A 26863-nucleotide genomic window follows, 5' to 3' on the forward strand; every position below is an offset into this window, starting at 1 on the left:
CAGCTGAAAGTCAGCTCACCACATCAAACTCAAAGATAAAAGAAACTAATGGAGCAAAGCACAAACACTTGCTAGTCTTGAGGGAAAAATCCTTTAGAAGTCCAGAACTCGGAAGCATGAAACATTTTATATGTTAATGTAAATAAGTTTGATCTGCAGTAAATAGTTTTAAAATACCTTTAATTTTTTTTTACCAAAGTTAGGATCAGCAACAGTGGGCCCCATTGATAGCATGCTCTTTTTTCTCCTGTTAGAAACAGCCCAGGTAAGTTGGTACAGCCTGTCTGAACTTCATGGTGAGGAAGAAAGCATCTTCCATTTAGGAATAAAGCTCTGCTATCTGTAACTAAAGAACTCGGATTGCAGACCAGCAGGCACAAAGACTAGGATATCACTTTACAGACTCTAAAGCCAAGGGTGTTTTGAGTTCTCAAAGTGATGGTATGAAGGCTATAGGCTGAAGCAGAGGCAGCGTTAAATGTGTGCAGTTCCTCATTTGCCTTGAGAAGAGGGCAGGGATTTAGTGAACAGCTAAAGATCTCTAGTCGTAACCTCACAGTCCTGTAGAGGGGAAGTGAACTCTGCTGTAAAGGAGCTACATTCCTTTCCTGTTAAGTCACTGTCACTCACTCCCGGGAGATTTTTACAGGGCTGTTAGATTAAATCCCATGGAAAAGAACAAACCCAAACTGCAACAGACAGCAGTTCTGCATTACCCTTAACACAGGCAAAGGCGATGCTGATTTGGGAATCATTTCTGTGGCATCTGATCTTTTAGAATGGTAGGCAGCGTAACAAATGAGACAGGATCTTCTCCATACCTTTAAGAAAAAAATATTTATTTATAAAAATACACTGGGATCAGTTTGAGAAGTGTGGCAATAAATACAGTTCAAGGAAGAAAAAGCATTTCTACATGGATATATTATGGCACAATAAAAGGTAAATGCACCATCAATCATGGGACTTCTGTTGGCTCAAGACTTTGTACAAGCTCCCTTTTTAGTAAGAAAACTATTTCTAAGTTTGGTCAGTGTTGATAATGGAATGAATACACAATCACAAATGCACACTTATGTCTAATGCAGGACTTACCATTAGCAAACAATACCTTAGAAACATAGTAATGATATTTAAATCACTAATGTGATGTCTTAGATTTAATTGGCAAAGACCACATTTAACTTTAAGCATGAAGTTCTTTTATCTCATCTGGAAAACAGAAAAGCTGTAAATATGTAAAACGAAGGCTTAATGTGGTATGTAAATACCTACTTAAGTAGAGATTGTGAAAATGCATAGCTCCTTATTAAGACGACCTGGCTGTACAAGAGCACTCCCCCTTTCACAGTATTCCTTTTACTTCATATGCAGTTACTGTTTATGCTGTAGACTACAACTGTTACAGCACTAAAGGCAACTAGACAGGGAAAGGGCAGAGAAAGGAAAAAGGAATGTATGTAAGGCAGTATTTCTTTAGGTACATTAAGCATAGTGTGTAGGAAAGACAGTAACAATTCCACAAGGCTAGTTTCGTTCTTACTGAATAAAATAATGGACTAATACTGAACTTTTGATGCAAAGCTAGTAATCAATGCCCTGGTCACTGTACTGACCATGGTAATCTCTTTGATAGTCATCTTGGTACTCTCCGTGATAGTCATCGGGGTATTCTGCCTGATAATCGCTATCGCTGATTTCTGACCCATTAGTTCCTGTTCCTTGGCTGCCGTTATGAATGACAGGTTCTGTTGGTGCAGCACAGTACTTGGGGTCATACACTTGTCGTCCAAGCCCATACACGCTCATTCCCTTCTGTGAAGCTACTTTGTTGGTACCCATTTGTAATGAAATAGTTGAGTTATCCACAGGTTGTAATATGTGCTTCTGATCGTAGATGTCTCTCCTGGTACCTGGTGCCAGCATACCAGCCTAAGAAAACAGGATTGGAGACGCTCAGTGAGAAGGTCAAGAGCTGCGATTACTAGATTTATGATTACAACTAGCACGCCTTACTGGAAGCGCTAGAAAGTAGGAATTAAAGCGTAACAAAACAAACCACAGCAGCATGTGTTCACTAGTAGGTAAGGGACAGAAGAAAGTCCTTGCAGAAATGCCCAGGTTATTTCCCTCTTTGGAGAGAATACACCGAGTGTTCGGACTGAGGTAGTGCCCAGGAAGCAATTTCTTTTTTGCCCCTGCCTAGTTAGTACTGAAATGAAGTTACTGTTTTCTTCTGGTGTAACACAGCTAGCCAGAAATTCTAGAAGCACCAGGCCATTCTTATGCCTTAAGACATTCGGCACAGAACACACTGGACAGTGATAAGAAATTATCACTGGATAGTGATAAATTCTTCCATTACGGCATAAAAGCGCAGCTGAACTGTACCCTCTCGCTGCTGCCAGTTACGCTCTGCTACTGCAGGCAACTCGCGGACTCTCCTATCCCACCGGGCTCTCCCTGCCTGAGAGTCGTTTCACCTCGCCAAGCGTCGCACGCAGGCCTGCTTACCTGACTGGCTCCTTTGTTAGTGCCCATCTGTAGGCTAATTGTCGTCTGGTCAAATGGCTTATCAGTTTGCATTTTTGGATCATAGAGGTGTCTTCTAGTTCCATAAGCAGTCATGCCTGCCTGACTGGCACACTTGTTGGTGCCCATCTTTATTGGGGGAAGGAAGAGGTGGACAGAAAAAGTGATTATTTGTACAGCAAGCACAGTCTAAGGAAACAAGTATGGTTGGTAACTGCGATGGCTGACGGAAAAAGTAATTACAGTGCATGCTTTCCTCGCGTAGCTTGACCACTGCCTGTAATAAGTTACCCTTTCTCTGTACTGAGCTTCGAAAGGAAAAATAAAGGCAACTGTCATCCTAAGGCATTTCAGTGACTGGCATTTGCCCAACTGCATGTGCAATTAGAATGGATGTACCCATCAAAATGTAATAATTACCTTTTACCCGGACAGTAATGATTCGATTACACTGCTGCAACTTCTCTACCACAGGATTTTTAAGATTTTAATGCCAGTTATTTTGGGTTTTATGACTATTAAGGGAAGTGGAGAGAAAAAAAGGCTTCTACCATATAAGGAGCTTCAGCTATCCAAAGACTCCTACTTTAAAACCACTTCAGGGGACAGAGATGATACTGCTAATATTAGCTGTTCCTTTCCTCCTTATCACTCTTGTTGCAGATCTAAACCAAACAGAAAAACCTTCCAGGCAGTCACTTCAGCTTATTTATAAGCCAATCAACTGCTTTCAAGAACTAAAACCACACACCTCCTTCCGTGACAAGAATATATTGTAATTCTGCAGCTGTTTTTGCACAAACAATATATCGGTTAATCAAAACAAGAAAGTTGTTCTCAAATGTAACAGATTAACTGCAAACTTGAGTTCCATACTTACCTGCAGGCCAATTACACTTTGACCAGCTTTTAGTTTTCCTGCATCAAAACTTCGTGCTTGTTTCTCTGCATATTTGACACCGATATCAATTGTAGTATGAAAACCTTTAGTTTTTGCCTATTTAGGGAGAGGGAAAATAGAGTATTCAGTGTTTAAAGTATATTTTCTGCTACTGGAACACTGGCTTTACGGCCCTGACCCTGGCATCCCGAGTGATGTTTAAAACAAGCGGGTTTATCTCTTATGAGAAACCCCCTGTGTTGGGGTGAGAGAAGGTAATAGCCCCCCAAGCCATTTGAAGGCGGCACTCCAAAGCTACCCAGGTATCTTGGCAGGAGGATATTCTGCAGGGATTTGTGCTCTCCTGTGAGCCTCCCCAGTTCTGCATATGCACACGTAGCTCCAGAGCAAGGCCATCGGCAGTCAGGAATCCTAGCTCTGAACTCCAAGCCTTCCCTGGAGGCGTGAGGTAGGACACGGCTCTCTGAAGCGCAACCTCTGCAGCACCTCAGACTCACAGTAGTATCTATCCCCTCCTGACGGGCTGCATGCTGTTTTCTGTATTTACGTGAGCGGTAAGGGTGCAATCTGGACTGGCATGTGGATTTGTGCTAATTCCAGGGGTACAAATACTTACCAGACCTGCTAGTGCCACTAGAGTAGTCTGTACTTGAGTCATATTTCCATTTTCAAAAAGATCATTTGCTTCAAAAATGTCATGTGGCTTCATGCCGTAGACTTGGATGGCTTTGATAAAATTCCCAATGTTCTCCAGCTAAACAGAAACAAAAAAGCCAGTTTTCTGCTCAGTGTTTCAATTCGGAAATTAAGTCATTTTAAAGCTTTCTGGTGTTGGTTGGTTGGTTGGTTTGTTTTGCTTGTTTTACACAAGTTCTTTGCCTTGTGCAAACTGGACAAAACAGTTGGTGTGGTTAAGAGTGACTGGTAGGAAGTTTGAGGTTATTTTTTATTAGTTTTAATACTGACTTCAGAAATCAAAGGGTTTTGTGTCATCATGACACAACTGCCTCAACGGTGTCCCTCCCAAGAGAAATCCTAATCTAAAACCTGCTTCAAATTGGAAAATTTGACATCGTGTCCATGCTATTTGAATTCAGCAATTGATAATTTTGAGTAAAATAAAAACAGAACTATGTGGATAGTCAGAACATATAACTTGGTTTGAAGGTATTATCTTGCATACCTCCTGGGACAATTCAACAAATTCAACTAAGCTTTTGGGGTTTATTAGCACTTTTTAGCACTGTATGCTGTAGAAATTGGAAAGCAAGATGGAGTACAAGGAGTAAGGACTGAATCTCATCTTTCCTTCTGAAGCTTTAAGAGGTATTAGAACGTCTTAAAAAAATAAAAGTCCTCCACTGTATTTAGAAGTGTTCAATGCCAATAAAAACAAGAAGCTGACATAGCAGTATTGAGCTAGACCCAGCAACAGTAAAGGCAGTCAACTCTAACCAGCAGCCCTTCCAATGCTTGCTCTAAATGCCATGTTGCCTTTGATAGTCCCTTGTCGGGGGGAAGTGCTAGGGAGAGCGCTCATAAGAAATCAAATCTGGATATACTGAAATAAAATAGGTACTGTACTTTGCACCACGTTGTTTTCTGAGTGCTGTTACACAACCATTTCTTCTGAGACTGCTCAGGTCCTTTCCCTCCCTATCCTCTCCAGCTGCTTTCTCAGGAGAACACTTCATACAGTGACCCCGAATGTCCAGGTACAGGCAAGCTGTTGACCTAACACCTTGCAGCACTGCCTGGATGGAAAACTCCAGTTGTGACTTAATAAAAAAGTTAACAGCTTTTTTTTTTAAACTTGGGAAAAGGTCTTGCTATATGGCTCTATGTTCTTCTGCCACCTGAAATTTCACCTAACAGCTAAAGTACTACTATTAAATATTAAATACTCAACTGCCACTTATGAGCCACCTCAGCTGTAGTTGCTTTCCGTTAAATGCTGTTCACGTGTGCCGTATCCTCAACCGTTGTGTACGTATCACATACAGAACTTGGTGCTATTAAGATTTAAGGTGTACCATATTCACAGCAAATTTGTTAATACAGAACAAAAGAACTGTTTGGGGGTTGGAGGGGTTAGAGGTGTAGTTTTGGGGGGGTTTTTTGTTTTACCTGGTGCCAATTTAGTTTTGATTGATTAATTTTCTTCACTGATCCTGGCTGCAGCTTATTTATAAGCCTGGGGAGGTGAAAAAAAGGGAAATGCTTAAACAATAAATCTCATCCTTATACCATCTGCGCAGGCATTATATAATAGTTTCACTCATGCTTTATTAGTTGCATTAGTTTCATCAAAATGGTTAATTTTTTTGGTTTATACAGAGTGCCTAGCTCAGACCTCGGGTCTAACAAGTCTAGCAGACCGTAAGATTTTTTTGTGTGCCATTTGATTATCATAGAAAAGAGCTTCACCATTAAATTTAGAAATACTTAGAAATCTTTGCTAAAATATGAAGGACATTTAAGTTTTCATTCTTTTCCACAGTTTCAAAGAAGCTGTCTCCCACCCTAGGGTCAGCTGTCTTTAACTGTTATAGTTGATGTGTTTGAAGGGGAGTCTTCAGAAAGTCCCTCAAAAGTGGAAAAGTGCTAAAAACAAGGTTACTTAACAAATGCTTACTCGCATAAGATTATGCCATCTTTTAATCCCAGCTGAAAGTTTGCACCAATGCTCAGCCCTGTAACCTCTTCTATCCAGTTACGCAGATCTTCTTCTATCTGGGGGTCATATTTCAGGGCAATCTGTAACACAAGCAGTTATAACGTTACTTCGCGAGAGAAAACGGCAACTCTTCTCCCTCCCTCCAAATCCGTTTCAAAGAGTATGCCATAGCGTTTATCCAGTAGTTGTATTGCTGGATTTTAAACTGTATTTTAAATATCCAAGTACAGAATTAAGTTCTTTCATCCCTTTTACTATAATGTTTATGGCTTTACTAAATGTTTGTTTGCAAATAGGGCTCTGAAGCACTGACGGGTTCTCCCTCCTGTAAGAATGGCTGGAGCTCGCGGACAGCCTTTTGGCGGCTGTCGAGGAACGATGGCGTTTTTGAAAAAAAATATTCTACCCTAGCTGTACTTCAGCAGAAGTACAGAAGGGAAACCGTGTGTGATGAACACAAGCATTCCGAATTGCCACGCCATCAGTACTGCTCCTCAGATCTACGTTTCTACATGGGAACTTATTATCTAATAGATCTGAAGTTATTCAGCTGAAGATTATGGTGGGTTTGCTTTTGTAGCTAGGTTGTGATTAACGGAGATGACCTACTAAGTTTTCCCCTTGTTGCTACAACATTATCTTGCTGGGGATTCTGGGGGTTGTGTGCGTGGCTCTTTAAAGCTTTAAGCTTTAGTAGGCCTGCTATTTCTCTTTTCTTTGGCCTTGCTGGAAAACTCTGATGGAATAAACTGTGACCTCATGTCTTAATTGCACAGTTACTGCACTGTTACTTTAGAGAGAGAAAACCTGCAATGGTCTTTGAAGTTGAAGGCATCAAACAGAGGCCCAGGGTTGTTATTAGCAAGGTGACTTAAAACTCCTTTTCCAGATGTTCGGACTTCACTGCTCAGTGTGTCAGTGCCTGCTTCAGCCACTAGCAATCAATCCGTGTGAACAGAATGCTCAAGACCAGTAAACGTCAACTCTCTGCCCTTCGTTCCCCTCCCCTGAAGAGACTGAAAAGCAGCTCAGGCTACCTTCAGCCTAAACCTGTTACTTTTGCATTACTTTTCAATATTGGCGTGTTGGAGAAAAGGGATTACAGCATTGAAAGCACTGCTACTTTTTCTGCAAACAAAACAAGTTATCCGAGCACGAGATTTGATGGAGTCAATGAACTCCACTAGCGCAGAGGTTGGCAACGCTTTTCTACCCTTCATTAGAAGCCGCCCCACGTGGGTCAGTGAGCAAGATGGGGAACGGGGGAGCGACCGTGAGAAACCTGACGGGCAAGCACAGAATGTACGTGCAGTATTTCTAACTAATGGAAAAGCAGCTTGGCTGCTACCAGCTACTAACAAATTCCTAACAACAAACTCATGTAAAGCCATTCACATTCAGATCAAAATGTAAATTTCAGACTTTTTACATTTAGACTTCAGCCCAGAAAGGCCAGATATTAGCAGCTATTTATATTGCATGAGATTATAATTCCAACCTATCTGAACTACCTGGACAGAGGGAATTGCTACATTTCAGCTAGCGTTAGTAATCCCCAACTCCAAACAGACCAAACTAAAAATTACTGTATTCTGTTCTTTATTTTTCTTGTAAGGGGAATGGAAAATTCCTGTATCTCTGGCTTTACTTCAAAAACTTGGCTGAGTAATACTTATTTTCCTTAGACTATTTGTAATAGCGGTGCTATGGTGCCCCAGTTACAGATCAGGATAATGGACTAACCCGTTCTCTTTTTCAGGTCCTGATTAAGGTGTAAAATTTTGTGCAATATTCTGCACAAGATAAGTACTTCAGAGCTTAGACCAATGCTGGTCTAAAATAGTCAAAATACCCCTTTTTTCATTGAAGAAAAAAGGAAGAAAGCTCAGGTAATACTGCTTAGTGCGAAGAAAATGTCATGCTGACTTTTTTTTTTGTTTTATCACACCTTTTGGATATTAGCTAGCTAAGATGAGAAGCAGACTAGACAAGCCAGCTGAAGTTCACAGCTCCATAGGGGAAGCTGCTGTGAAGCAGCGCAACCAGGTTCTTCGTTTATAGTGATGGTAGTAACAGTAGAAGGTGGGTAGCAGAGGGGTACCAGAAAGGTTAATGTCTTGAAAATGGTGTATGAGGAAGGTGGTTATCATCTTTCTCCTTCCTCACCTGGTGATTAGCTCAACAAACTACTGTTCACGGCTATTTTTATTTCCGATGGAAACAAGGCTTATGTGATCACAGCCTTAATTTGTCTCCCCCAGAACATCTGGCAGAACTCAACTAGCTTGTTCAAACTTACAGAAGAGCAGCGGTCTTGGACATGGCCGAGTCAGTTATTTTGTGTAAAAGTAAGTACTTGTGCAAAGGAGAAAGATCCCAAAACACCCCCAGAAGAATGAAACATAGCCGTCATACTCTTATTACACATTACAGAACCTACAGAGACCTTACAAAAGTGATCTCACCCGCAAAATCTTACGTGATGTGTACAGATGAGACATACAGTAGATAATATGTTTTTGTACAGCAGTTCAAAAGGAAAAACAGGATTTGTAGAAAGGCCAGAACTTGGTACGTTCTGATATTCCAGTCAGAAGAGAGCAGACAATTTGGGCTCGTCGTTTGTATGCTGACAGTTCATGCTATGTTAAAATCAATGTTCCAACATGCATGTAGGTATAGAGAGGGGTTTCAGCTAATCTCTTCCACAATTCTTTAGTTAGTTAAAAATATAACTAACATTATGCTTTCTGAAAATTCAGGTAGTTTCTGTTTCAGTGTAGCTTAAAGAAAATGCTAAGTCATAGTTTAGCCATCCTGCAGTTGGAATTGTCTCTCTACAACTAATTTTTCTACAACTTCATTTATTTTTAAGTACTGGTAATCACTTTTTTTAAAAAAGAGGAAATTAAGTCCATGATCATGCCATCAAGAGACACATTTTAAAGATCAGACTACCTCCTCCCTCCCCATGTTTAAAAAAAAGAAAAAAAAGTAAATATGGAAGCCAATAAGAGTGAGAACCCTAAGGACTTCTGCAAGTGTGGCTATTTTAATCTTTCTTGGCAAGCGTATAAAAGAAAAAAAAAATGTCAAAAATTTTCCTCATTTAATACTAAGTGCATTCCATATTTGAGATTACAACTAAGCTGAATATTAAATTGCTACCCTCATTGCTTGGGGAACTTGGAAGTAATCGGATGGAATTTTATCACTTCTGAAAAATATTTACTTTATGTTGGAGTACTTTCACATGTGTTAAAATCTTAAGTTTTTGAAGAGGTTTTAAAGTGTCTTGGGGTATCACTACAGCGCTTATCTACAGATAGGAAGTAAAAAATGCTTATACACACGAGGAGACTTGTCTTATTGCCACTAAAAGCATTACTACTAAATCTGCTGATTCTCTGAATCGTCTCACTACTGTACAGTTTGACTTAAATATGGTAAAGTTTGTGGTTTGATTTTTGAAATGGTGGGAAATGAGGTTACAAAAAGTGAAGTGTGGTGATAGTTTCTTTGAAAATTATACTCAATCTATCTGAAAAGCTAAAGACATGGAAACTTAAGAATCTGGTGTTAAACACATGACGAGAAGGGGTTAAAGAGGGAGAGTGACAGGTCAGGCACTACCAGAAGGGAGGCATTAGGCTTGCTCTGAATTCTTCGCTGTTTTACCCCTGATGGCACAACCAGAAGTTACGTAACACGAAGTTAGTGAATACTTCATATTTTCCGTATGTCTATCAGAGTTGTTCCAGTTTTCCTTTGATTGCTATCTACGAGGGGAAGTTGGAGGCTTTCATATAAATGAAAAAAATTTTATTGCTTTTTCCATTACTCCTAATCAACATGCCAACATTTGATCCTTTTTAAGCACTGAACTTTCATGGAAGATACTTAAATCTTACAAGTCCACAGTAAAAGCAAACATCCTCTACTAAAGATGAAAGCAGTAGCTAAGCAGCTTCGTTCAAAGTATTCATCACCAGTGCCATGAAAAAAAGCTATGCTTTCAGAACAGCGTAGAAAAGATTCAATTGTAGGAATGGATATAAAGATTTCATAAAAGTTTAAAGCCAGATAGCAGGAAGCCAACTGTTAATTTCTTTGCTTTGTTCTGACAAACCTTGAAAGAGACAAAGTTGTAAATGCTACTCTTTTTGCTGATGCTTCAGAGATACAGATTTAATAGAAATATCTTTAAAAGGAAACTAAAGTTTACACAAGTGATGAAAATTATAGGTGATCTAAGTTTGTGGGAGGAAAAGAATAGGTGTTACTTGCCTGTTACAAGCTCTTGACTGCTAGTAAAGTTTGCAATATGAAGGCGCTGTCTTTGTATTTAGTATAGAAAAAGCCTCACAAAATTTGATGATTAACTGAAAGGCAATTTTTTGAATAATTGTAAGTAGAAATATAAGAGTTCTACTACAAGTAGTCTTCAGAAGACTGACAGTACATATTGCCTTGCTACTGTAAGTCACAAGTAAGAAGAAGCTGCAGAAAAATTAGGTTCATGTATTACTGTCCTTTTGGACTGGCTTCGCTTTTGATTAAAAAAAAATTTCACCTACTCCTTTTCAACTACAGCTGTATAAAATACCAGCTTTAGTTAGTTACAACTCTGCAAAATACTCCAGTTGTATCTGAAATTGTGAGGAAGGAGGCAGAAATCTGGAAAACTTCTCCATGCTATAAGAGAACATTTTGAGCTTGAGACTCTTTAATACCAGTTAATAGCACATTAAATTTGCCTTTTTCCTGAGCTTCACATACATTCATGCAATTTTAACATATTACTAAATGACACAAATTTAAGTTCATCAGGAACTAAAATGTTTCAGATGCTCATGCTGTGTCTGTCCTGTACGGCCAGGACAAAAGACTGCTTCATTAATGATGCAGAAGAAGCAGCAAAACCCAGTTATACTAATACCAGCATTCCAGCTAAAAATCTCTTTTTTCAGTATAGTGATCTTCTATTACAGATAAATTAAAGTAAACGCTTCTTCTCTATTACCTAAAGCTGACGCACTTCAATTGTAGGGCTGGAGCTGTGTTGTCTTTGAGTGGAAGGATGGAGGGGATAGAACTTGGGGCACCAAGAAGTCAGTTCTTCCTCTTTCTAGGCCATTCCTGTTCTAAATGCCAAGTTTCATCTTTGAATATCAGATGCAGATAATAACTAGCAGGTGATGTGATATACATACGGTTATGCCAACATATGCCTAAGGCTAGAATCCTTGGGTTAAACTCGATTCCTCTGGCAACTTCACACCTGATTCTCACATCTTGTTCTGTTCGGGTAGGACTTTCCTGTCTGGGACCTCTTGCAGTGTAAAAACCCTCCCTCCATCTGTAGTACAAGAACAGCAGTCATCACTCTCTTTATCAAGTGCGTGGATTCCTGGAAACAAATGAAGTTATGTTGGCCAACTTCAAGGGACACAGACAGATCATTAAAGTTACTCAGTGTGCCTGTAGCATGCTAAGTTTGAGTGATGATGTTAACCAGTATTTCACACCATAAATGATATCATACGGCCTTTCAATTGTCCTTTTATACTAATCTTTTCCAAATGACACAGTACACACTGTACACTAAGGGCTACATATATGCCAAATCTCCAGTTTAAGAGTTCAGCTGTCTATATTGCTGCTACTCTGGAAAAATACTGTAACAGTACCTCAAGAAAGAGTTTAAGCACACTGCATAGCTTTTTACCAGTCACTAACAAACAGAAAACTGAGTAAGGTAAAAAGCAGGTATAGAAGATATAACTTTGAAAGTTACCCATCATGTCACAGCAGCTCGCCCTTCTTAGTTCTGACAAAACTTTTGACAAAGGCTTCAGGCTTCATGCCCCCACGGCAGGGGTCAAATGTTTAACTTGCAGAACACTAAACATAAAATACTAGTAAGCATTTGAAGAAACTGCTCTCCAGTCAAAAGTTTTAACAATAAAAGCATGTGCTTGTCAATGTGAGTGAACAACAGGAACTGTGTTTGTCAACAAAACCTAAGATTTATATGCATACAAAAGTGCAGCAAAATAGGTTGCGTGTTGCTGTTTTCCAAGGTAAATAAAATACAAGGCCAGGTACAGAAAGAGAAATAGCCAGCACTTTACTCCAAGACTGTATATGAAGAGGTTACACACGTACTTCTTCACCCAAGTGAACAGGAAAATAAATAAAGCCCTAAGTTTTAGATGTTAATATTCTTCATTGGGAGAAATTTGGTGTGGCCCATATCCTTGCTTAAAGTAACACAAAGTTACTAATTTTTCAGTCAAAAAAAAAAAAAAAAAGTCAAGTAAAGGAAGCTTACTGGGTTTCTAATAAGTACGGGAGCATGTTCATCTCATACTGAATTTAATCCAGGTCTAGCCATGGGTTTTAATATCAATTTTACTTTTACACATTTAGGTCAAACTATTGAAAGCAAATAAAGATAAATAAATGAAAACTCCAGCTTTTAAGACCTAAAGTTGTACAGTTTAAATTTTAAGCAGCAATTTGTTCCTATATCAACTTTTCAATTTTTATTAATTTGGAACTGAGTGAAACTGCTTATGGTTTTGGTGGTGCCTACTAAGGTCCTTTGCATCGAAGTAAGTACTACCCTCAGGAGCAATTTGTCTTGCAGAGGCCAAAGACACCACCACTGGTACTTCTTTATCGTTCGCTTGGCACTAGTTTGCGATGAGATCTTTCTCCTCCCCTTTTAAAGCTTTATGATGGTATGGGGAAAGATGAAAGCATCATTATCTCCTGGTATCAAGGCAGAAGCTCTCGGAAGCCCTTACTCCTCAGAAGTGGGAGCGAGGTAGAGTACACGGCCAGTCCCAAATTATTCTCCAGAATTGCAGCTGCTGGCACCCGAGCTGCCCCGTTCTGTTCATCGCCTGCTATTCCAGAACACAGTTCTGAATCTCACATTTAACATTTACACAGCAAAACGTCTGGGACAAAGTGTTAAGAGCTTACTGGTTATGCAAAGGACCAAGAAAAAGGCACAGAACAGTACGTGTTCTTCTCATAAGCAGGAAGAAAGCTTTTCTGGATTTTTTTTTTTTTTTTTTGTAATTATACAACTGAGTTAAAACTTTCTGGTTAAAATTCTACAGTGTAAATAGATTACTGTACATATCTAATCTTCAGCTTCAGAGATGAGGGAGAGTGACAAGGACATAATCAATATTTTTCTGCAGAACAGTTCTAGTGCTCTGCCAACAGAGTGGTTATTTAGTCAGAGAATAAATAAATAGCATACCCTTTAAGTTGAGACAGAGAACCTAAGACGGGGGAAAATACAAGGTTTTGATTTTTACTGAAAGTGGGTGAGAAGAGGGAGTGACAGGGCACCAAGGTTATTGTCAAGTGCAGCTTCTTGCCATTTGAGCTACCAACCCAATGACCTTTCATCATAAGGAGAAATTAAAATTCCCTGTTAATTTCATGTATGTTGAGGAGCACTGCACACAAAAGCAACTGTCAGAGGAGGCATATTTGTGTAGGAGAAACCCAAAGGCAAAGGGAATGTAAAAAACCAGATGAAAACCAAAGGGGAAAGTACTTCAAAAACTGAAAGCCACCATTAAGTATGCCCTGGTATTTGAATGTGTATTTTTTCCTGTCATTATGGACTGTTGTACAGAAAGGCAGAGAACACACTGTGCTAATGCTAATATTGAAAGATCTCACCATATCCCACTACGCTACTTAGCACAAAAATTTTACAGCTATATCCATTTTGCTTAATATTCAACAGTATTTTTTTGTTATGTGTAGCATAATTGATAACTTGCCAACATCTCACTGTTTTCTCTGTAAATAAAAATTTAGGCTACAGTCTTTAAAGGAGGGATGGATGAGCATTAATCCAAAATTCCTGGCACTCTTCCCATAGGCACCAGTTTAAACTCTGTGAAGTAAGGACAAGCTATGCCTCAAAGTTTCCAAGTCATCTTACAAGTAAGATACCTGTAGTCACGCATGGCGTTTGTGGCCAGATGAGCAGGCTGGAAGAACGAAGTGTTCTACTCCCTGCCTGCCCAGTATGATTTTGCGACAGCTCGCAAACTATTCAAGAAGCAAACGCCGCGCGCTCTTCCCTCGGGGCGCGCTAACAGCTCAGATGTACGCCTGCCCTTGGACTGAACACCGCTTCCCTCCCGTTCTCGGCAGCTGTGCTACTGCAACGCTCCCGCCCGTTCACATCTGTTCTCACAGTTTTTCTCACAGATCTTGTTATCGTTTTTTGTCATAGTCACAGTTTTCTGCCTTATAACTCCAATTCTCCTTAGTCATCAGCTTCTGCTTTCAGCTGTAGCGCCTTCTGGTCCTGACACCATACATTATACTTCTTGATACCGAGTCCCTTTGCGCTGTATCTTTAGTCCGTATACTGCTGAACAGTTTAAATTTCTTCGCAGAACATGGTTTCAGTAATATTCACTACCTATTACTTGAAATCATTGCTGTTTGCATTTAAAAAAAAAACACGGGGATATGAAGTTTCTTCCAACTAAGGCAGTGCTGATCCAACCCGGTGCACAAAAGCCTGTTACTCCCTGAGGAGAACAGATTCTCCTTGGTTTGAAACCCATCCCCAGTATGACTGGCTTGAGCTCTGGTACGACACAGCAAATCTGGGCAGGCTCTGACATCACTAGCAGTGACGTCGTCTGAAACAACGTGCTGAGTGCTGCGCTGAAAATACTGGTAACCTGCTGTACTGACAGACTTCGGTGATACCTAGTTGCAGTTGTGGGGAAAAGAAAATAGAACAATCTGGCGCATAAACAGCAAAAAAAAAAAAAAATCTGAAAACAACCTAGTTTTCCTCATAGCAACCCAGGAAGTGTCTCCTGAGACAACTTCCACCGTAACTCTGGTGGAACGGCAGTTCTCAAAGGCTAGACTGAGCCTGCAAACAGAAATGGTAGCATCCATGATTATTGTATCTTTCTGAGCATACTTTTCTAATCTATTGCTACTACAGCAATCTCGGAAATTATATACTCTTTTAAGTTTATTTATTTTTCTCCCCCAGTAGAACAGCTTTTAAAATATGTCATGTTACAAGCAAACTGTATTGTCACTCTGTAGCCCTTCCCCAAGGCCCAACTGTGTTAAGTCTTCCAACTTCACCTTCTGAATAGGACCACAAAATCTGATTATTTTAGTCTGAGTCTCTCTCTACATCTTTTTTCTTCTCTTCAAACCCTCTTCACTTACCGACAACAGAGGGGTTGTGTTTTACAGCCGCAAGTGGCTAATTAGTAACTCAAACATACCTTTCAAAAAAGTTAGCTGAAGAAAACTGAAGTCTGTCGATGCAAGCTTTGCTAAGTGCTACGCAAAACGCACATTCCCTCTGCCTCTCCAGCAAAGGCACAGTCCATGCTGCATTTTCTCAGCACCTTCTTCAAAGGTAAACCTCAAGGCTCTGCTGTTTTCGCACCTCTTTTGCCCCCACCCGATAAGCTCAGACGCTTGACTGTTCGCTGCCACTTGTGATCCTAGGCATAGGCTTGACTGAAAAACGAACCAGATGACACGGCAGGTCCCAAGGTACCAGGCATTTCCCAGTGCTCAGTGTTTCCCACTGCCTGCTCTGATCGTATCTGGCTGCCTGTCAGCCTGCTCTGATTTAATTCCATGAACTCACATTAGCTGAACAGGCTAATTGAGGTGCCTGTGATAAGTATTCATAAGGAAAATACAGATTTCTCTCATTCTTACCACCACTTCATCCTTGCACAAAACGATTCAATCTGTGTTTTTCGTAATTTAGGTGAAAGACATGATTTCTTGAGAAGTTCCTTAGCTTCTACTAGATAACAAAGTCTGCCCTAAATTCATCTTTCATACAGGCAGTAGATCAAAATCTCCAAATTCACACATGGCACATTTTTCTGGTTGAGGTAATTTTCCCCATATCCAGTTTTCTTAGCAGAAGCACAAGAAATGCAGATTTCACACCCTAAGCTTTAGAAGGTCTTGCCTATCAGCTGCTTCATGCTATTGTTCTGCTTTACCACCACCAAGAAATTTGGAAGAATGAATTCAGCACAAAGAATGAAACATAGTAATCTGCTTCTGCTGCTCCCTGCCCTCCACCCTCCCACCCCCTTCCCCGGTGTATCTCTGACTGGTTAAAGTTCAGTAGGTGATACACGATGTTAATTGTATTCCAGGAAACATCCAACAGTATTTTGGATATGGCCACCCAGGCAAGTTGTGCTTTAACCACATAAGAGTTAGAAGAAGAATATGATCTACAATTAAGGTAATATTTTTTAAAAGTGATGATGATAAACACATTAGAAAGTGTGTACTTAATTTTGTAACAATATCCATCTTTAAAGGCCTACAATTGAAATTTAAAAGATGACTGAAGAAAGTCTAAGAAAAGTAAGACAAGAGTATTTGAAATTTACACAGCTCCTATAGGCAGTTCTATACAAATCATAAAATCTGTATAGCAGACAGCTGGACAGATTTTTTAAAAGAAGTTTATGATTAGATGAACTTTTAGCTCAACTTTTTATTTAATAAAAATGTAGTTTAAGTTACATAAAAATCAAGCCATAAGCCTGCTGTACTGAAGTTTACAGTGAGTACAAACGAAAGTACTACTGTTAAAGTAGGAAAGACAGTCACACTCCTAAGTAAGAGGTTCCGGTTAAACACCCTGTAGTAACTTCTAAACCTGGTCAAACACCCTTTAGTAACTTCTAAACCAACATTTTTCAGCAATTAAGCAAGTGCAGGAAGAACAGTTAGCACTGCTGGGGCGGGTAGGGGACACACAGGTACACTGCATCCCAACCTCTGGACACCACAGGGTGGGTTGTAGTCTCTCCGCACCGCACACCTGAATTCACTGTAGGTTTGAAATACACAAGCAGCAGTATGTGTGGGCAACGCTGTATCGCAAATCAAGTGTGAGAGAGGTCTCAATCCTCAATTATTTAAGGTTCCATTATTCTTCTGTCGAACAAAATGCTCGGGTGCCCCGACTGAACTCTAACTTTGTTAGTTACATTTTGTTCCAATTCTCTTTCATCGATTCAAAGACCAGTTCTTTATCTCTCATGTGTAATCTCACAGCTTTTTTGTTAATTCTTTTTATTAAAACCTGCTAGATTCTTTCAAATAGAAGTACCTTTCATATCACAAACATTTTCATGCCATCATTTATTAATGATAAAGGATGCTATCAAGACAGACCATAGAAAAAGGCAATAGTCTATTTTCTTAGAAAGTTACTCGTACTTTTTACTTTTATTGGGGCACAATTAATACAATGATGTCAGCAAGGTAAGGGGACAGCTTATTGCAAAAATAAGCGAAGAACATTTAGTCTTAGAACACCAGATATGTGTCTGAACTACATATGCTTCATTGGCTTAACACTGTATTGACCTTCAGATAAAATATATAATGTAACTTCAAATTGGTCCCCCGCGCTGTGTTATAACCTTAACCAAAGAGTGGCAGCTCAGGCTGCTCAGGCAGCGGGAACCTCAACAGAAGCCACAGCGCAGGTCCTGCTGCTCGGTGCCTGCTGGCCTGAGCTCAGGGCTGCGCTCCGTCCATGCTCAGCACCGAAGGGAAATGTCCTGGTGGGGCCCCCGTTAGCAGCGAGGTAAGAGCCGGCTTTCACCGTGAACATCTGAATATTCCCAAATCCCTCCCCAAATGCAGGTGTCTGTTATGCCTTACCTTTTGCTGGCAAGGGTTCTAGCGTTTAGTCATTTGATTAGGGACAACAGAAAAATACTTTTCAATTAAATTACTCTTATTCAAGCAAAACCAGGAATACTAAGATAATGCTCTCTGCCTACAAATAAGAGGCTGTAGTAGTGGAAATATCAACAGGAAAGCAAAATAACAGGAGAGCTTTCTTAGCAGGAAAGCAAAGTAAGTTTTTATAGTAGTAACGTCCAGTTTTACTCTAGGAACAGCCACGGTCCGAGCATGTAAAGCAGGGTAGGAAGATTTGTTCAGAATCCATCTATAATTCAGCCAGCTAGGCCTTGATGCAGCGACCAGACCCCAGCTTCATGAAAGCGTTTCAGAACAGCAAGGAAACTAAGGCAAGCAAGTGCAGAAATATTTAGGTTTTGCCCAAATCTAGGAGAAGACTTGGTGTTCAAGTCCCGCAGGTTGTATGCACAAGGCACGTACAGTTTCACTTCACTATACCTCTTAAGGATTACTCTATAACCAAAAGGATGTCTACCAAAATAAAGTCCTCAAGAAAAATCCTGTTTAGACCCCAAAAGACCAGGTGAAGACTCGAAGGCAAGCAGCAAAGCCATTGAATGGTTAAAGTCCAGCTTCCAGGAGGGAGCGAAGATCAGTGACCAGAGGCAGTTCAGACTCCCCAGGCTTAAAGCAGGCTTGGCCCAGCGGCTGGGACTGGGCACGGCAGTTTGGTGGGAATCCAAGCAGGGCACCAGCCCGTGGCTGTGACAGCAGCACTTCACGCCTCGCTGTAAGGGTCTTCTCTTACTGCCGGCTCCTCCAGTGTGACTAAGGCCTTCAAGTCTTTGTAATTTATACATCCAGAATCATATCTGCTTCAGGTAAGAGATGGTTTTATATAAGCAACAAGAAGTTTAATTATGTCTCCCTTCCTAATATCTACTAAGCTCTGCACTAGTTTAAGGAGGAGGAAAAAAAGAAAAAAAAAAGGGGGGGAAGTTTGTTGAGGGGTTTTGTTGTTTTTGTTTTTTTTTTTTTAAGAAAAAAATCCCAAACATAGAACCACCCACGTGAAGAAAGTCAAAACTGTTTTCTCAAAAACCACTGTAATTCAATCCCAAATAGAAACAACAACATAAGTTACTCTGAGGCATTACTGCAAAACCAAAAACATTTACCCAAAAGAGAGTATTTGCTGTTGAAGAAGGCTATACAAGTTAACAGTTGTTTAGAATCAGATACTTACAAAGAGCATTTTTAAGCAAGAGAGTCCCTCTTAAAGAAAAAAGAAGGATTTTCACATGATCTCACTTAGAAAAAATCTGTTTCAAATTGCCCTACGTGTCCTGGCCTCGAGCCCGTTTTTACTGAAGGCCTTTCCTGCACAGTTCCATAGGGGATGGGAATCTCTATGAAGTTTGCCTTAAAAGGATGTGTCAGATGTGCAGTGTATACAGTGTTACGTAGCTACAGAAGCTAACAATTCTGAGTACAGAGAAGTTTCTATCCTTTATTCTCCAAGGCAAATTATAAATTATTCGGAGGCAAGAAAAAGCCTCCAAATTAATGTTATTACCAAAAAAGCTGAGGTAAGGGGAAAAAAAAAAAAAAAAAAATCACTGATGTGCCATTATCCCAAAACAATGCATGCATCCATCCATCTATCTTTCAAGGGTATTGACTCAGCAAGAGGAATACAATAGGTATTTTTCTCTAAATTTTAAACCAGTGTCTAACTCTGAAACCACACAAAGAGCACATTCATCTGTACATTTTAGAAAAGCAAGCAATACTGTAATGCAAATTAAACTTCTTATTTTCCGAGACTACTAATCCCATTTAATCGTCATGACTCTGTCAAACTCAATTTGCTTTCTTCAGAGGTGTTCTGGCTATAGGAGGTATACTGTGAGCTGGCACGTAAAGGATGCAAGACTTGATACTTATCCCACACCCTTAAACATTAACCTCAGCAAGTTTTATGTTTTTCTATCACCAGTAAAAGTTTTACGAAAAGTTTATTAATCCACCAGAAACAAGGTCGCTATAATGCATGTTATAAATTCACAGAAAAGCGCTTTAAATTTCAAAGTGCAGACAGTGTCATTCCTAAGGTTAAACATAACAAGTTTACAGCAAACATCCTCAGCCTTAATTTACTCAGGCATCACGCTTTGCTGGCGGCAGCACTGGCAGTTTCTATCTGTGCTGTCCTCGTGCATGCACAGGAGCAGACTGGTCTAGTGCTCCACCTCTGCTTTGATGTTCACAAGGCAGCAGTAGCTAATCCCAGCTACGCCATGCCATTCATCACCTTCCTCCTAAAAAAAATGGTGTCAGCCAAGAGACCGAACTGGAAATTGCATCCCTCCCGCAGGGCTTAACACGGGGCAGTGATACGTGTCTCGCGGTTCAAGAATGGCTGTGCCCTGTTCCAAGTGACAGTTTTGAGATATGTGAGGACTCCAAAAGACAGCTGTCAACCTGGCAATGACATGTCAAGGTTTACCGGGGATTTAAACCATTGAGAAAAAGAAATTAACTCCTGTGTCAGTGGTTTACAACTGCCAGATGTCACTAGGGTAGCCACTTCCACAGGTTTGTTTCATTTTACCTACTCGGGGGCTACCGAAGGCCAGTCTCCTCCTTCGTGGGCTTGGGCAAGTGCACAGAGCAGGCAATGCATGGCTGACAAACACAGGAGGCTTTCAGCAGATGGCAGGGGTGTTAACGTCCCGGTTGCTGGCAAGGGAACTATTTCCATGGCACATTACTTGCTTCTGCTTATCATAAAAAGAGATGTAGCATTAAGCTGACAGTTCATACCTGTGATACATAGGTTGCGTCACCATTAGTTTGCACCTGTTAGTAGGTCTACTTATTACTGCTGTAGTATTAATAGTTCTATTGAAGTAGCCACAGAATTGGAAACCTATACCTGATACAGGCTGAAGAGAGCAGACCTGTCCTGAGATAGTACAAATGCAAGAGGAAAATAGATTAGACACATAGAGGTAGAATCATAGAATGGTTTGGGTTGGAAGGGACCTTAAAGATCATCTATGCCATGGTGGGGGGGACACCTTCCACTAGACCAGGTTGCTCAATAGATAGAGCAGACACACTGAGGTAGACCGTAAAGGATGAAGATGAATGGAGACACTGCAGTTAAGATTCTCCACTGCTGGAATACCTTCCTCCTTTAAAAAAAAAAATCTAACCAAAACATGTAGCTATTGATTAGGGCTACTGCATTAATGCCACTTCTTCAATAAATACGAGAACTCTTCACACACAGGATCTTACACTAGGAGAATACAAATTAATAGGTTACTACAGCTTCATAAAGCTAGTGTTTCACTGGGTTTCTTTAAAAACAATCCTCTGCAAAATTTCCAGCAGAAGGCTAAACTCATGTTTCCACAACCGAGGTGGCAAATGCGTTCTCAGAAGCGTAAGAGGCTTCTGCCCAGAATAGGAACACTGCAGGATTTGGAAGTGGAGGGAAGCATGCAGCAGCACCCTCTTCTAGGGAGTGGTATTGAACCCAAGTTACTGAAATTCCGTACTGTCAGTCAAGGGAAAGCTAAGGATCAGAAAGAAGTAACCAGCAGGGACATTGTAAGTAAGTTGGAGAATTCTCATCATTTGGTTGCTGATACATTAAAAAAAAAGCATCTCAAGACTAACTGACAAACTACAAGTTTTCATTGTTTATATCACTAATGTGTTTTAAATGATACATGTAGTTCTTGTGCCAAACACTGACTGACTCTAAGTTTAGCTATGGAATTATTCCACTGTCATATTTATGTTTTGTGGACAGTTTTGCTGCTGACTCAGTTATCAAAACTGTACCATTAAGTACTATTTTCTTACGTTTAATGCATTCTGTGCATCTAGTTGATAGATTTCTTGACTAAACCTATAGCAGAAGTTTTCAATCAGCATTTCATTCATCTCTGTGTATTACAATCATAAAGGAGGTTTGGGAACAGCTATTAAAAAATAGGATGCTTAAAGATTAACACACAGAGATTTCTGGAAGACAATAAATATAAAAGACAAAGTTACAAAGTTGTTCATTTGAACTGCAGATCTGTTACTAAAGCCTGGATCCAGCTGGAAAAAAATGTCAGAGTTCTTTGGAAAAAATACAGAAATTGGACACAAAGAGAAGAGTTTCAGTGCTATGCACGTTGAAACTGATATTTAGCTAGTAATTGTTAACTTCAAGAGCTATGATCAACTATGCGAAATCATGAATTAATCGGAGCAAACTGAAGCTCAATGCTCAACACCCTTCTGCTGCTTCCTCTCCAACTTCCTTTGTAAAATCTCAGGGTATATATTTCTATTATAATATTTCTGACAGACTCAAAATATTAGATTTCTAATTTACTCTCCAAGCAATGAACTTAAGATTTGTATCATGGAAAAGGTCACACAAGTTGATTTTATTTTAAACTAAACACCTAAATGTAATTTAAAACTTGTACATTAAAAATATTACTTCTTTAAAAGCTATAGAGACTTCTATGTACAAGACAATTGGGAATGCAGAAATCCTACACTGTCAGTTATCATCACAGAAGATAGCCACCTGTGCTCTCAAAGCATAAGTTCTCATTGCCTTTATCCAATGCAGTCTTAATTTTATTACATCCTTTTAGACAACATTAATAGAAGTATTTTATCACCAGCAAACATTCTTACACAAGGGTCATAAAATTCAGTGAACAAACCTAAAGGTTTGCTACGGGAAAACAGTCGGCAGGAAGCGTGGAAGGGTAAAACAAGTATATAGTAGGAAGAGTTACGTTTTAAGAAGGAAAAGGGTATTATTATTACTGTTTTGAAAGGAGGGGTGAGAAAGAGGAAGGAGAGGGCCTAACAACCCAACTACAGGCAGCCAAAACTTATTCTAGCTCTTAAATCACTAATTGAAAAATCTGAACATTAATGATTCAAATCTGGTTCCCAGCTAAAAGCATTCATAAATGTAATAAGGCCCAGGTAATTTCTGGATAAAGAAATTAAATCTGTTTATTTGGCCTGTAGCAAGTGAAATACAGTACAAGAATTTTCTCCTCAGCAGTTTCAGGAGGAACACAATAATCGTACCTAGGACTGGTTAGTATTATTCACCACAGACTTCATCTCTTTTTCATTAATTTGTATTTGCCCTCGAGAAGGAAAGCAGGAAGTACCACTGACCTCCTGCACACTTGCAAAATAGGAGATATTTTGTTTACAGGCTTCATTTGTCTACCAGTCTCCAGTTTAAAAAGTTTGTTTCCCTTCCTCTTCCATACCACTAGCGCTTCACCTTTCAGGGTGGCAGCTGCAGGGACAGACTATCTCACCTCGGTCACCCTGATGTCTTTAAAAAGTTTGGAAAATGGTACTGACCAGTGCCAGCTTCCCGGCAGAGGGATGGCGTGGAAGGAAGGTCAGAGACTAGAGACAAGACACAGGGTAACCAAATGCTGTGCAAGGTTTAACTCCCCATACAGACCATACTTCTGCCCATCCTTCCTTTCACATGGAGATGACACTGGTGGTGTATCAAACATCGGAGGGGGAAGAAGATAAACGCCTGCCTGATACAAATACCATTTCCACGGGAAGGGTGGAGTCACTAGGAAGCAGCTGAATGAACTGGAACCGCTCCTTCTCCTGCCCGGTGTTCCTGTTCGCTCCACACCTTACGCAGTGAGACGACGGAGCAAAAGCTGCTGCTAATTTCTTACCTACCTCAGTTGTAAATCAGAAACATATAACATTAGTTTGTAGCTTTATCTAATTGCATCATCATGTCAAGCTATGCTAGCCTCATGTACTGCAGAACTCTCCCATTGCTTAAGAAGAAAATTATTTATTGCCTGCAGAAGAAACTATCCATTTCAATCAGCTTAAAGAGCTCCTCACTGAATATTTGTTTTGGATCAAGTATCTTCTGTGATCTCAAGTAAACAGGGAATCAGCTTCAAAGGGATGACACTCGTTTGACTACCTACACATTTCTCATGCAGACAAGTTTCCTTACAGCTGGGAACCAGTACACAAATTCCATCCTTTCTTTGCAGGAACGAGGAAGAGAGATCCATAACAGAGACCAGGCACCTTATCGGTGTGAACTAAGGTAAGGAGCAAAACAAGAGAAGGGTGGAGCCTGAAAAGGACAACAAAAAAAAAAAAAAAAGAAGAAGAAAAAAAAAAGCCCTAAACACCAAACCAAACAAAGATTTTTAAGCTTAGAGGGGAATCTCAAACATCAATTAAACAGAATTCTTATAAAGCATCAGGACATGTTATATTCATCTATTCAAATACCATAGCAAAAAAAAGGTCTCTCTGAACACTAATACAATGCCAAACGAGAAAATAAAGACTAAAAACAAAAGCAAGAGACATTTCTGCCCAGCACAGCTGGGCCCTCGGGCAGCATAGCTATCAACACGTCTGTTTTCTGCAAAAAAACACTGCTTGGGGATTAGCAGTCAAAATTTCAAACAAGGGCATCTAACATTCACCATTATTCAAGCAGGGAGGTACCACAGCTACTTACAAACATTACACCAACACCACGCTAAAAAAAAACCCCATAACACAATAGTCTGCATGAAGGTCAGTGTTTTAGAAAGTGTGATTAAGATCAGTACCAAAAAACGGCCCACCAAGAGCTGGAAACCAAACCTTGTTCTTCAAAACTTTATGACACAAGGATCTGGAAAAAGGAATTTCTGATCTTTACAGAGACATTATTCTCTGATCCTCTAGAATTATACCGGGGAAGCAGACACACATCTAATGCACACACCTATGCAAGATACTAGATAGGAGGTACGCAATATATCTGTCTATAACATAATTGCTTTGAAATTTGATCTCTTACGGTAAGAGCAACATTCTCAAAGTTCAAAGCCATATCTTTTGCTGGAGGTTGTTTTTTGTTTTTTTTTTTTTTTTAAAGGAGATGAGTTCATTTCTCTTTGGCGCATTTGAATAATTTTTTATGGCACTGCTGCATTGACATTTCCAAGGACTGCAGCACAAGCCTGCATACAAGTAAACTGACGCTGCGACAGGACATCCATCCCTCCGCAATATTTGCATTGAAGAAAGAAGGGAAAGTGCGTGAAATAACAGACACTCAGCAAGATAAAGTAGAAGGCCCTTTGCATAAAGGCGTGAAATACTCCCGTTTCAAACCCTCTGTTGGTGCACGGGCTTGGAACAGTTCCTCTCAGGAGGCCCTAAGGAAGCTGATGCCAATAAGAAACTGAAAGATAGAACAAAGAACTTCTTCCCATCTTGTCCCCACAGCGGGATCACTGTTAAGCCTATATGATTGTCAATATTTTTTTAAATTAGAAGAGCGTTTACTTTCTTCCTAATTCACACGCAATAATACACAACATATGTTTTATTGTCTTTTTTTAGACTGTAATGGTGTAGATAAATCACTAAGTTCAGACGCTGGAAGCAATCGCTCTGGAAGACATTTGGTTACATGATGTCATCAAACTTTGCAGCAGAACCCCACAACCATCCTGAGAAAGCCAATAAAGAAAAAAAAAAAGTATATTTTGTAAAGTTTCCAACATATTAACTTAAGACTTTCTGCATAAATGACTACGTTTAAAGCAAACTACTTTTCTCCCTCCTCCCCCTTCTACTCAGCCACAAGTAAAACAGGATTTGGGGATTTGCTGAAGCCTGAAACCAGACATGCATGTGAAATAACCAGTTATTAAATACCACGTTTAGAATTTAAGCCTGGGAATAACGACACAGAGCACCAGCTTATCCCTAGTTGTTTACCGGTGTGATTTTTATTGCAAAGGTTTTTCCTCTTGCCAGGCAGCCGCGCGCTGCGAGGGAACAGCCCGCGTAACAGGGCGCTAACAGGAGCGCCTTTTGTTCCACAGAACATGAGAAAAGTCAAGGACAAGTCAGAGCACCTCAGCAGAACAATGCACAAAAGGCGCACACCTCTCCGGCAGCAAAGGCCCGGCTACTGTCAGCGGTGACTTTTTTTGCCGCTTTAAACGCAAGCAGCGGGCGCTGTGACGAGCCCCCGTTGTCACAGCAGCAACCGCGCGGCGCTCCCCCTTGCCGGAGGCGCTCTCGGCAGGGCGCAGAGCTCCGGGAAAGCCCCGCCGGGCCGGGGACAGACGGACGAACGGACAGACCGACGGAGCAACCACTCCCCCCTCGGCGCGGGGCCGGGCGCCCCCGCGCGCCTTTGTGCGCCCCCGGCGGGCGGGGCGGGGCGGGGCCGGGCAGACAATGCGCGGTCTGTGCGGAGCCCACGCCGATTGGCCGAGCGCCGCCCGTGCCCATGATGTCATGCGGCTGGAATGCGCCGCGCGGGCGGCTGGGACGCGCCGCTCGTCTCATCTGCTCCGCTCCGCTCGGTGCGGCGCGGGACGGCTGCGCCCTGCCCCGGCGGGGACAACGCTGCCCGTCGCTCCCAGCCGCTCCGCCGGCTGCGGCGGGGGCTGGGGACGGCTGCGGGCCCCAGCGCCTCGCCGCGCCCCGCCCGGTCCGGTCCCGGGGACAGCGCCCGCGGCGGGAGCGGGTCGTCCGGCGCCAGGGCTGCGGGCGCGGGCAGGTGCAGCCCCGGGCGGGAGGCAGCGCGGGTCCGCCCGGCGCTCACAGCGCTCTCCGGTCCCCGCCGCGGCAGCAAGCTCCCCCAGCGGCGCCGCGGAGGACGGCGCTGTCCCGGGGCCGGCGGCGGGAGCATCCTTCCCGCGCCACCCGCGCCGGGAGCCGGAGACAGCGAAGCCCCGCGTCGCGCCCAGTCCCGCCCCGGCGCAGACAAAGCCCGGTCGAGCCCCCCGCCGCCGCCCGTACCTTGTTCTTGACCTCGGCGGAGAGCCCGTAGGAGGGCCCCTTGTTGAAGTGGGTCATGTCGGCGGTCTCCCCGCTGCCTGGGGGCGCTGGTCGCAGGCGCTGGCGGCGGCTCCGGGCTGAGGCGAGAGTCCGCCCGCGGCCGCGGAAAGTTCCAGTCCCTCCCTCGC

The 26863-nt window shown here is 41.5% G+C and overlaps 1 protein-coding gene and 1 long non-coding RNA gene across 3 annotated transcripts; one reads left to right on the forward strand and one right to left on the reverse strand.

Annotated features, from left to right (window-relative positions):
• Positions 1–818: 818 nt before the first annotated feature.
• On the reverse strand, positions 819–26863 carry CNN3 (calponin 3). Its single transcript, XM_087733768.1, has 7 exons — positions 26697–26863; positions 6069–6190; positions 5561–5627; positions 4050–4187; positions 3413–3529; positions 2515–2661; positions 819–1932 (listed from the first exon to the last, which is right to left on the reverse strand). The coding sequence occupies exons 1-7, from the start codon at positions 26751–26753 to the stop codon at positions 1585–1587; spliced, it is 996 nt and encodes a 331-aa protein (XP_087589894.1). The 5' UTR covers positions 26754–26863; the 3' UTR covers positions 819–1584.
• Positions 6207–25245, forward strand: LOC148052145 (uncharacterized). 2 transcript variants are annotated; one of them, XR_015699108.1, is made up of 5 exons: positions 6207–8458; positions 13962–14090; positions 16319–18715; positions 23924–23979; positions 24811–25245. It is a non-coding gene; the product is annotated as an uncharacterized LOC148052145 (long non-coding RNA). The 2 variants fall into 2 exon arrangements; XR_015699109.1 differs by having other exon boundaries at positions 6208–8458; positions 14026–14090.

This window comes from Nipponia nippon, unplaced genomic scaffold (genome assembly GCF_047370975.1).
Source record: "Nipponia nippon isolate SJK-2023a ecotype South Korea unplaced genomic scaffold, ASM4737097v1 scaffold_5, whole genome shotgun sequence".
Taxonomy (NCBI): domain Eukaryota; kingdom Metazoa; phylum Chordata; class Aves; order Pelecaniformes; family Threskiornithidae; genus Nipponia; species Nipponia nippon.

What these genes read in the sequence shown, in the direction of transcription:
- CNN3 (XM_087733768.1), bottom strand. Translation starts at nt 26,753, where the DNA reads ATGACCCACTTCAACAAGGGGCCCTCCTACGGGCTCTCCGCCGAGGTC. An exon ending in CCGCCGAGGTCAAGAACAAG is followed by an intron (nt 6,191 to 26,696) that starts GTACGGGCGGCG and finishes CTTGTGTTACAG; the next exon opens with ATTGCCCTGAAATATGACCC. An exon ending in TAGTGGCACTAGCAGGTCTG is followed by an intron (nt 3,530 to 4,049) that starts GTAAGTATTTGT and finishes CTCCCTAAATAG; the next exon opens with GCAAAAACTAAAGGTTTTCA.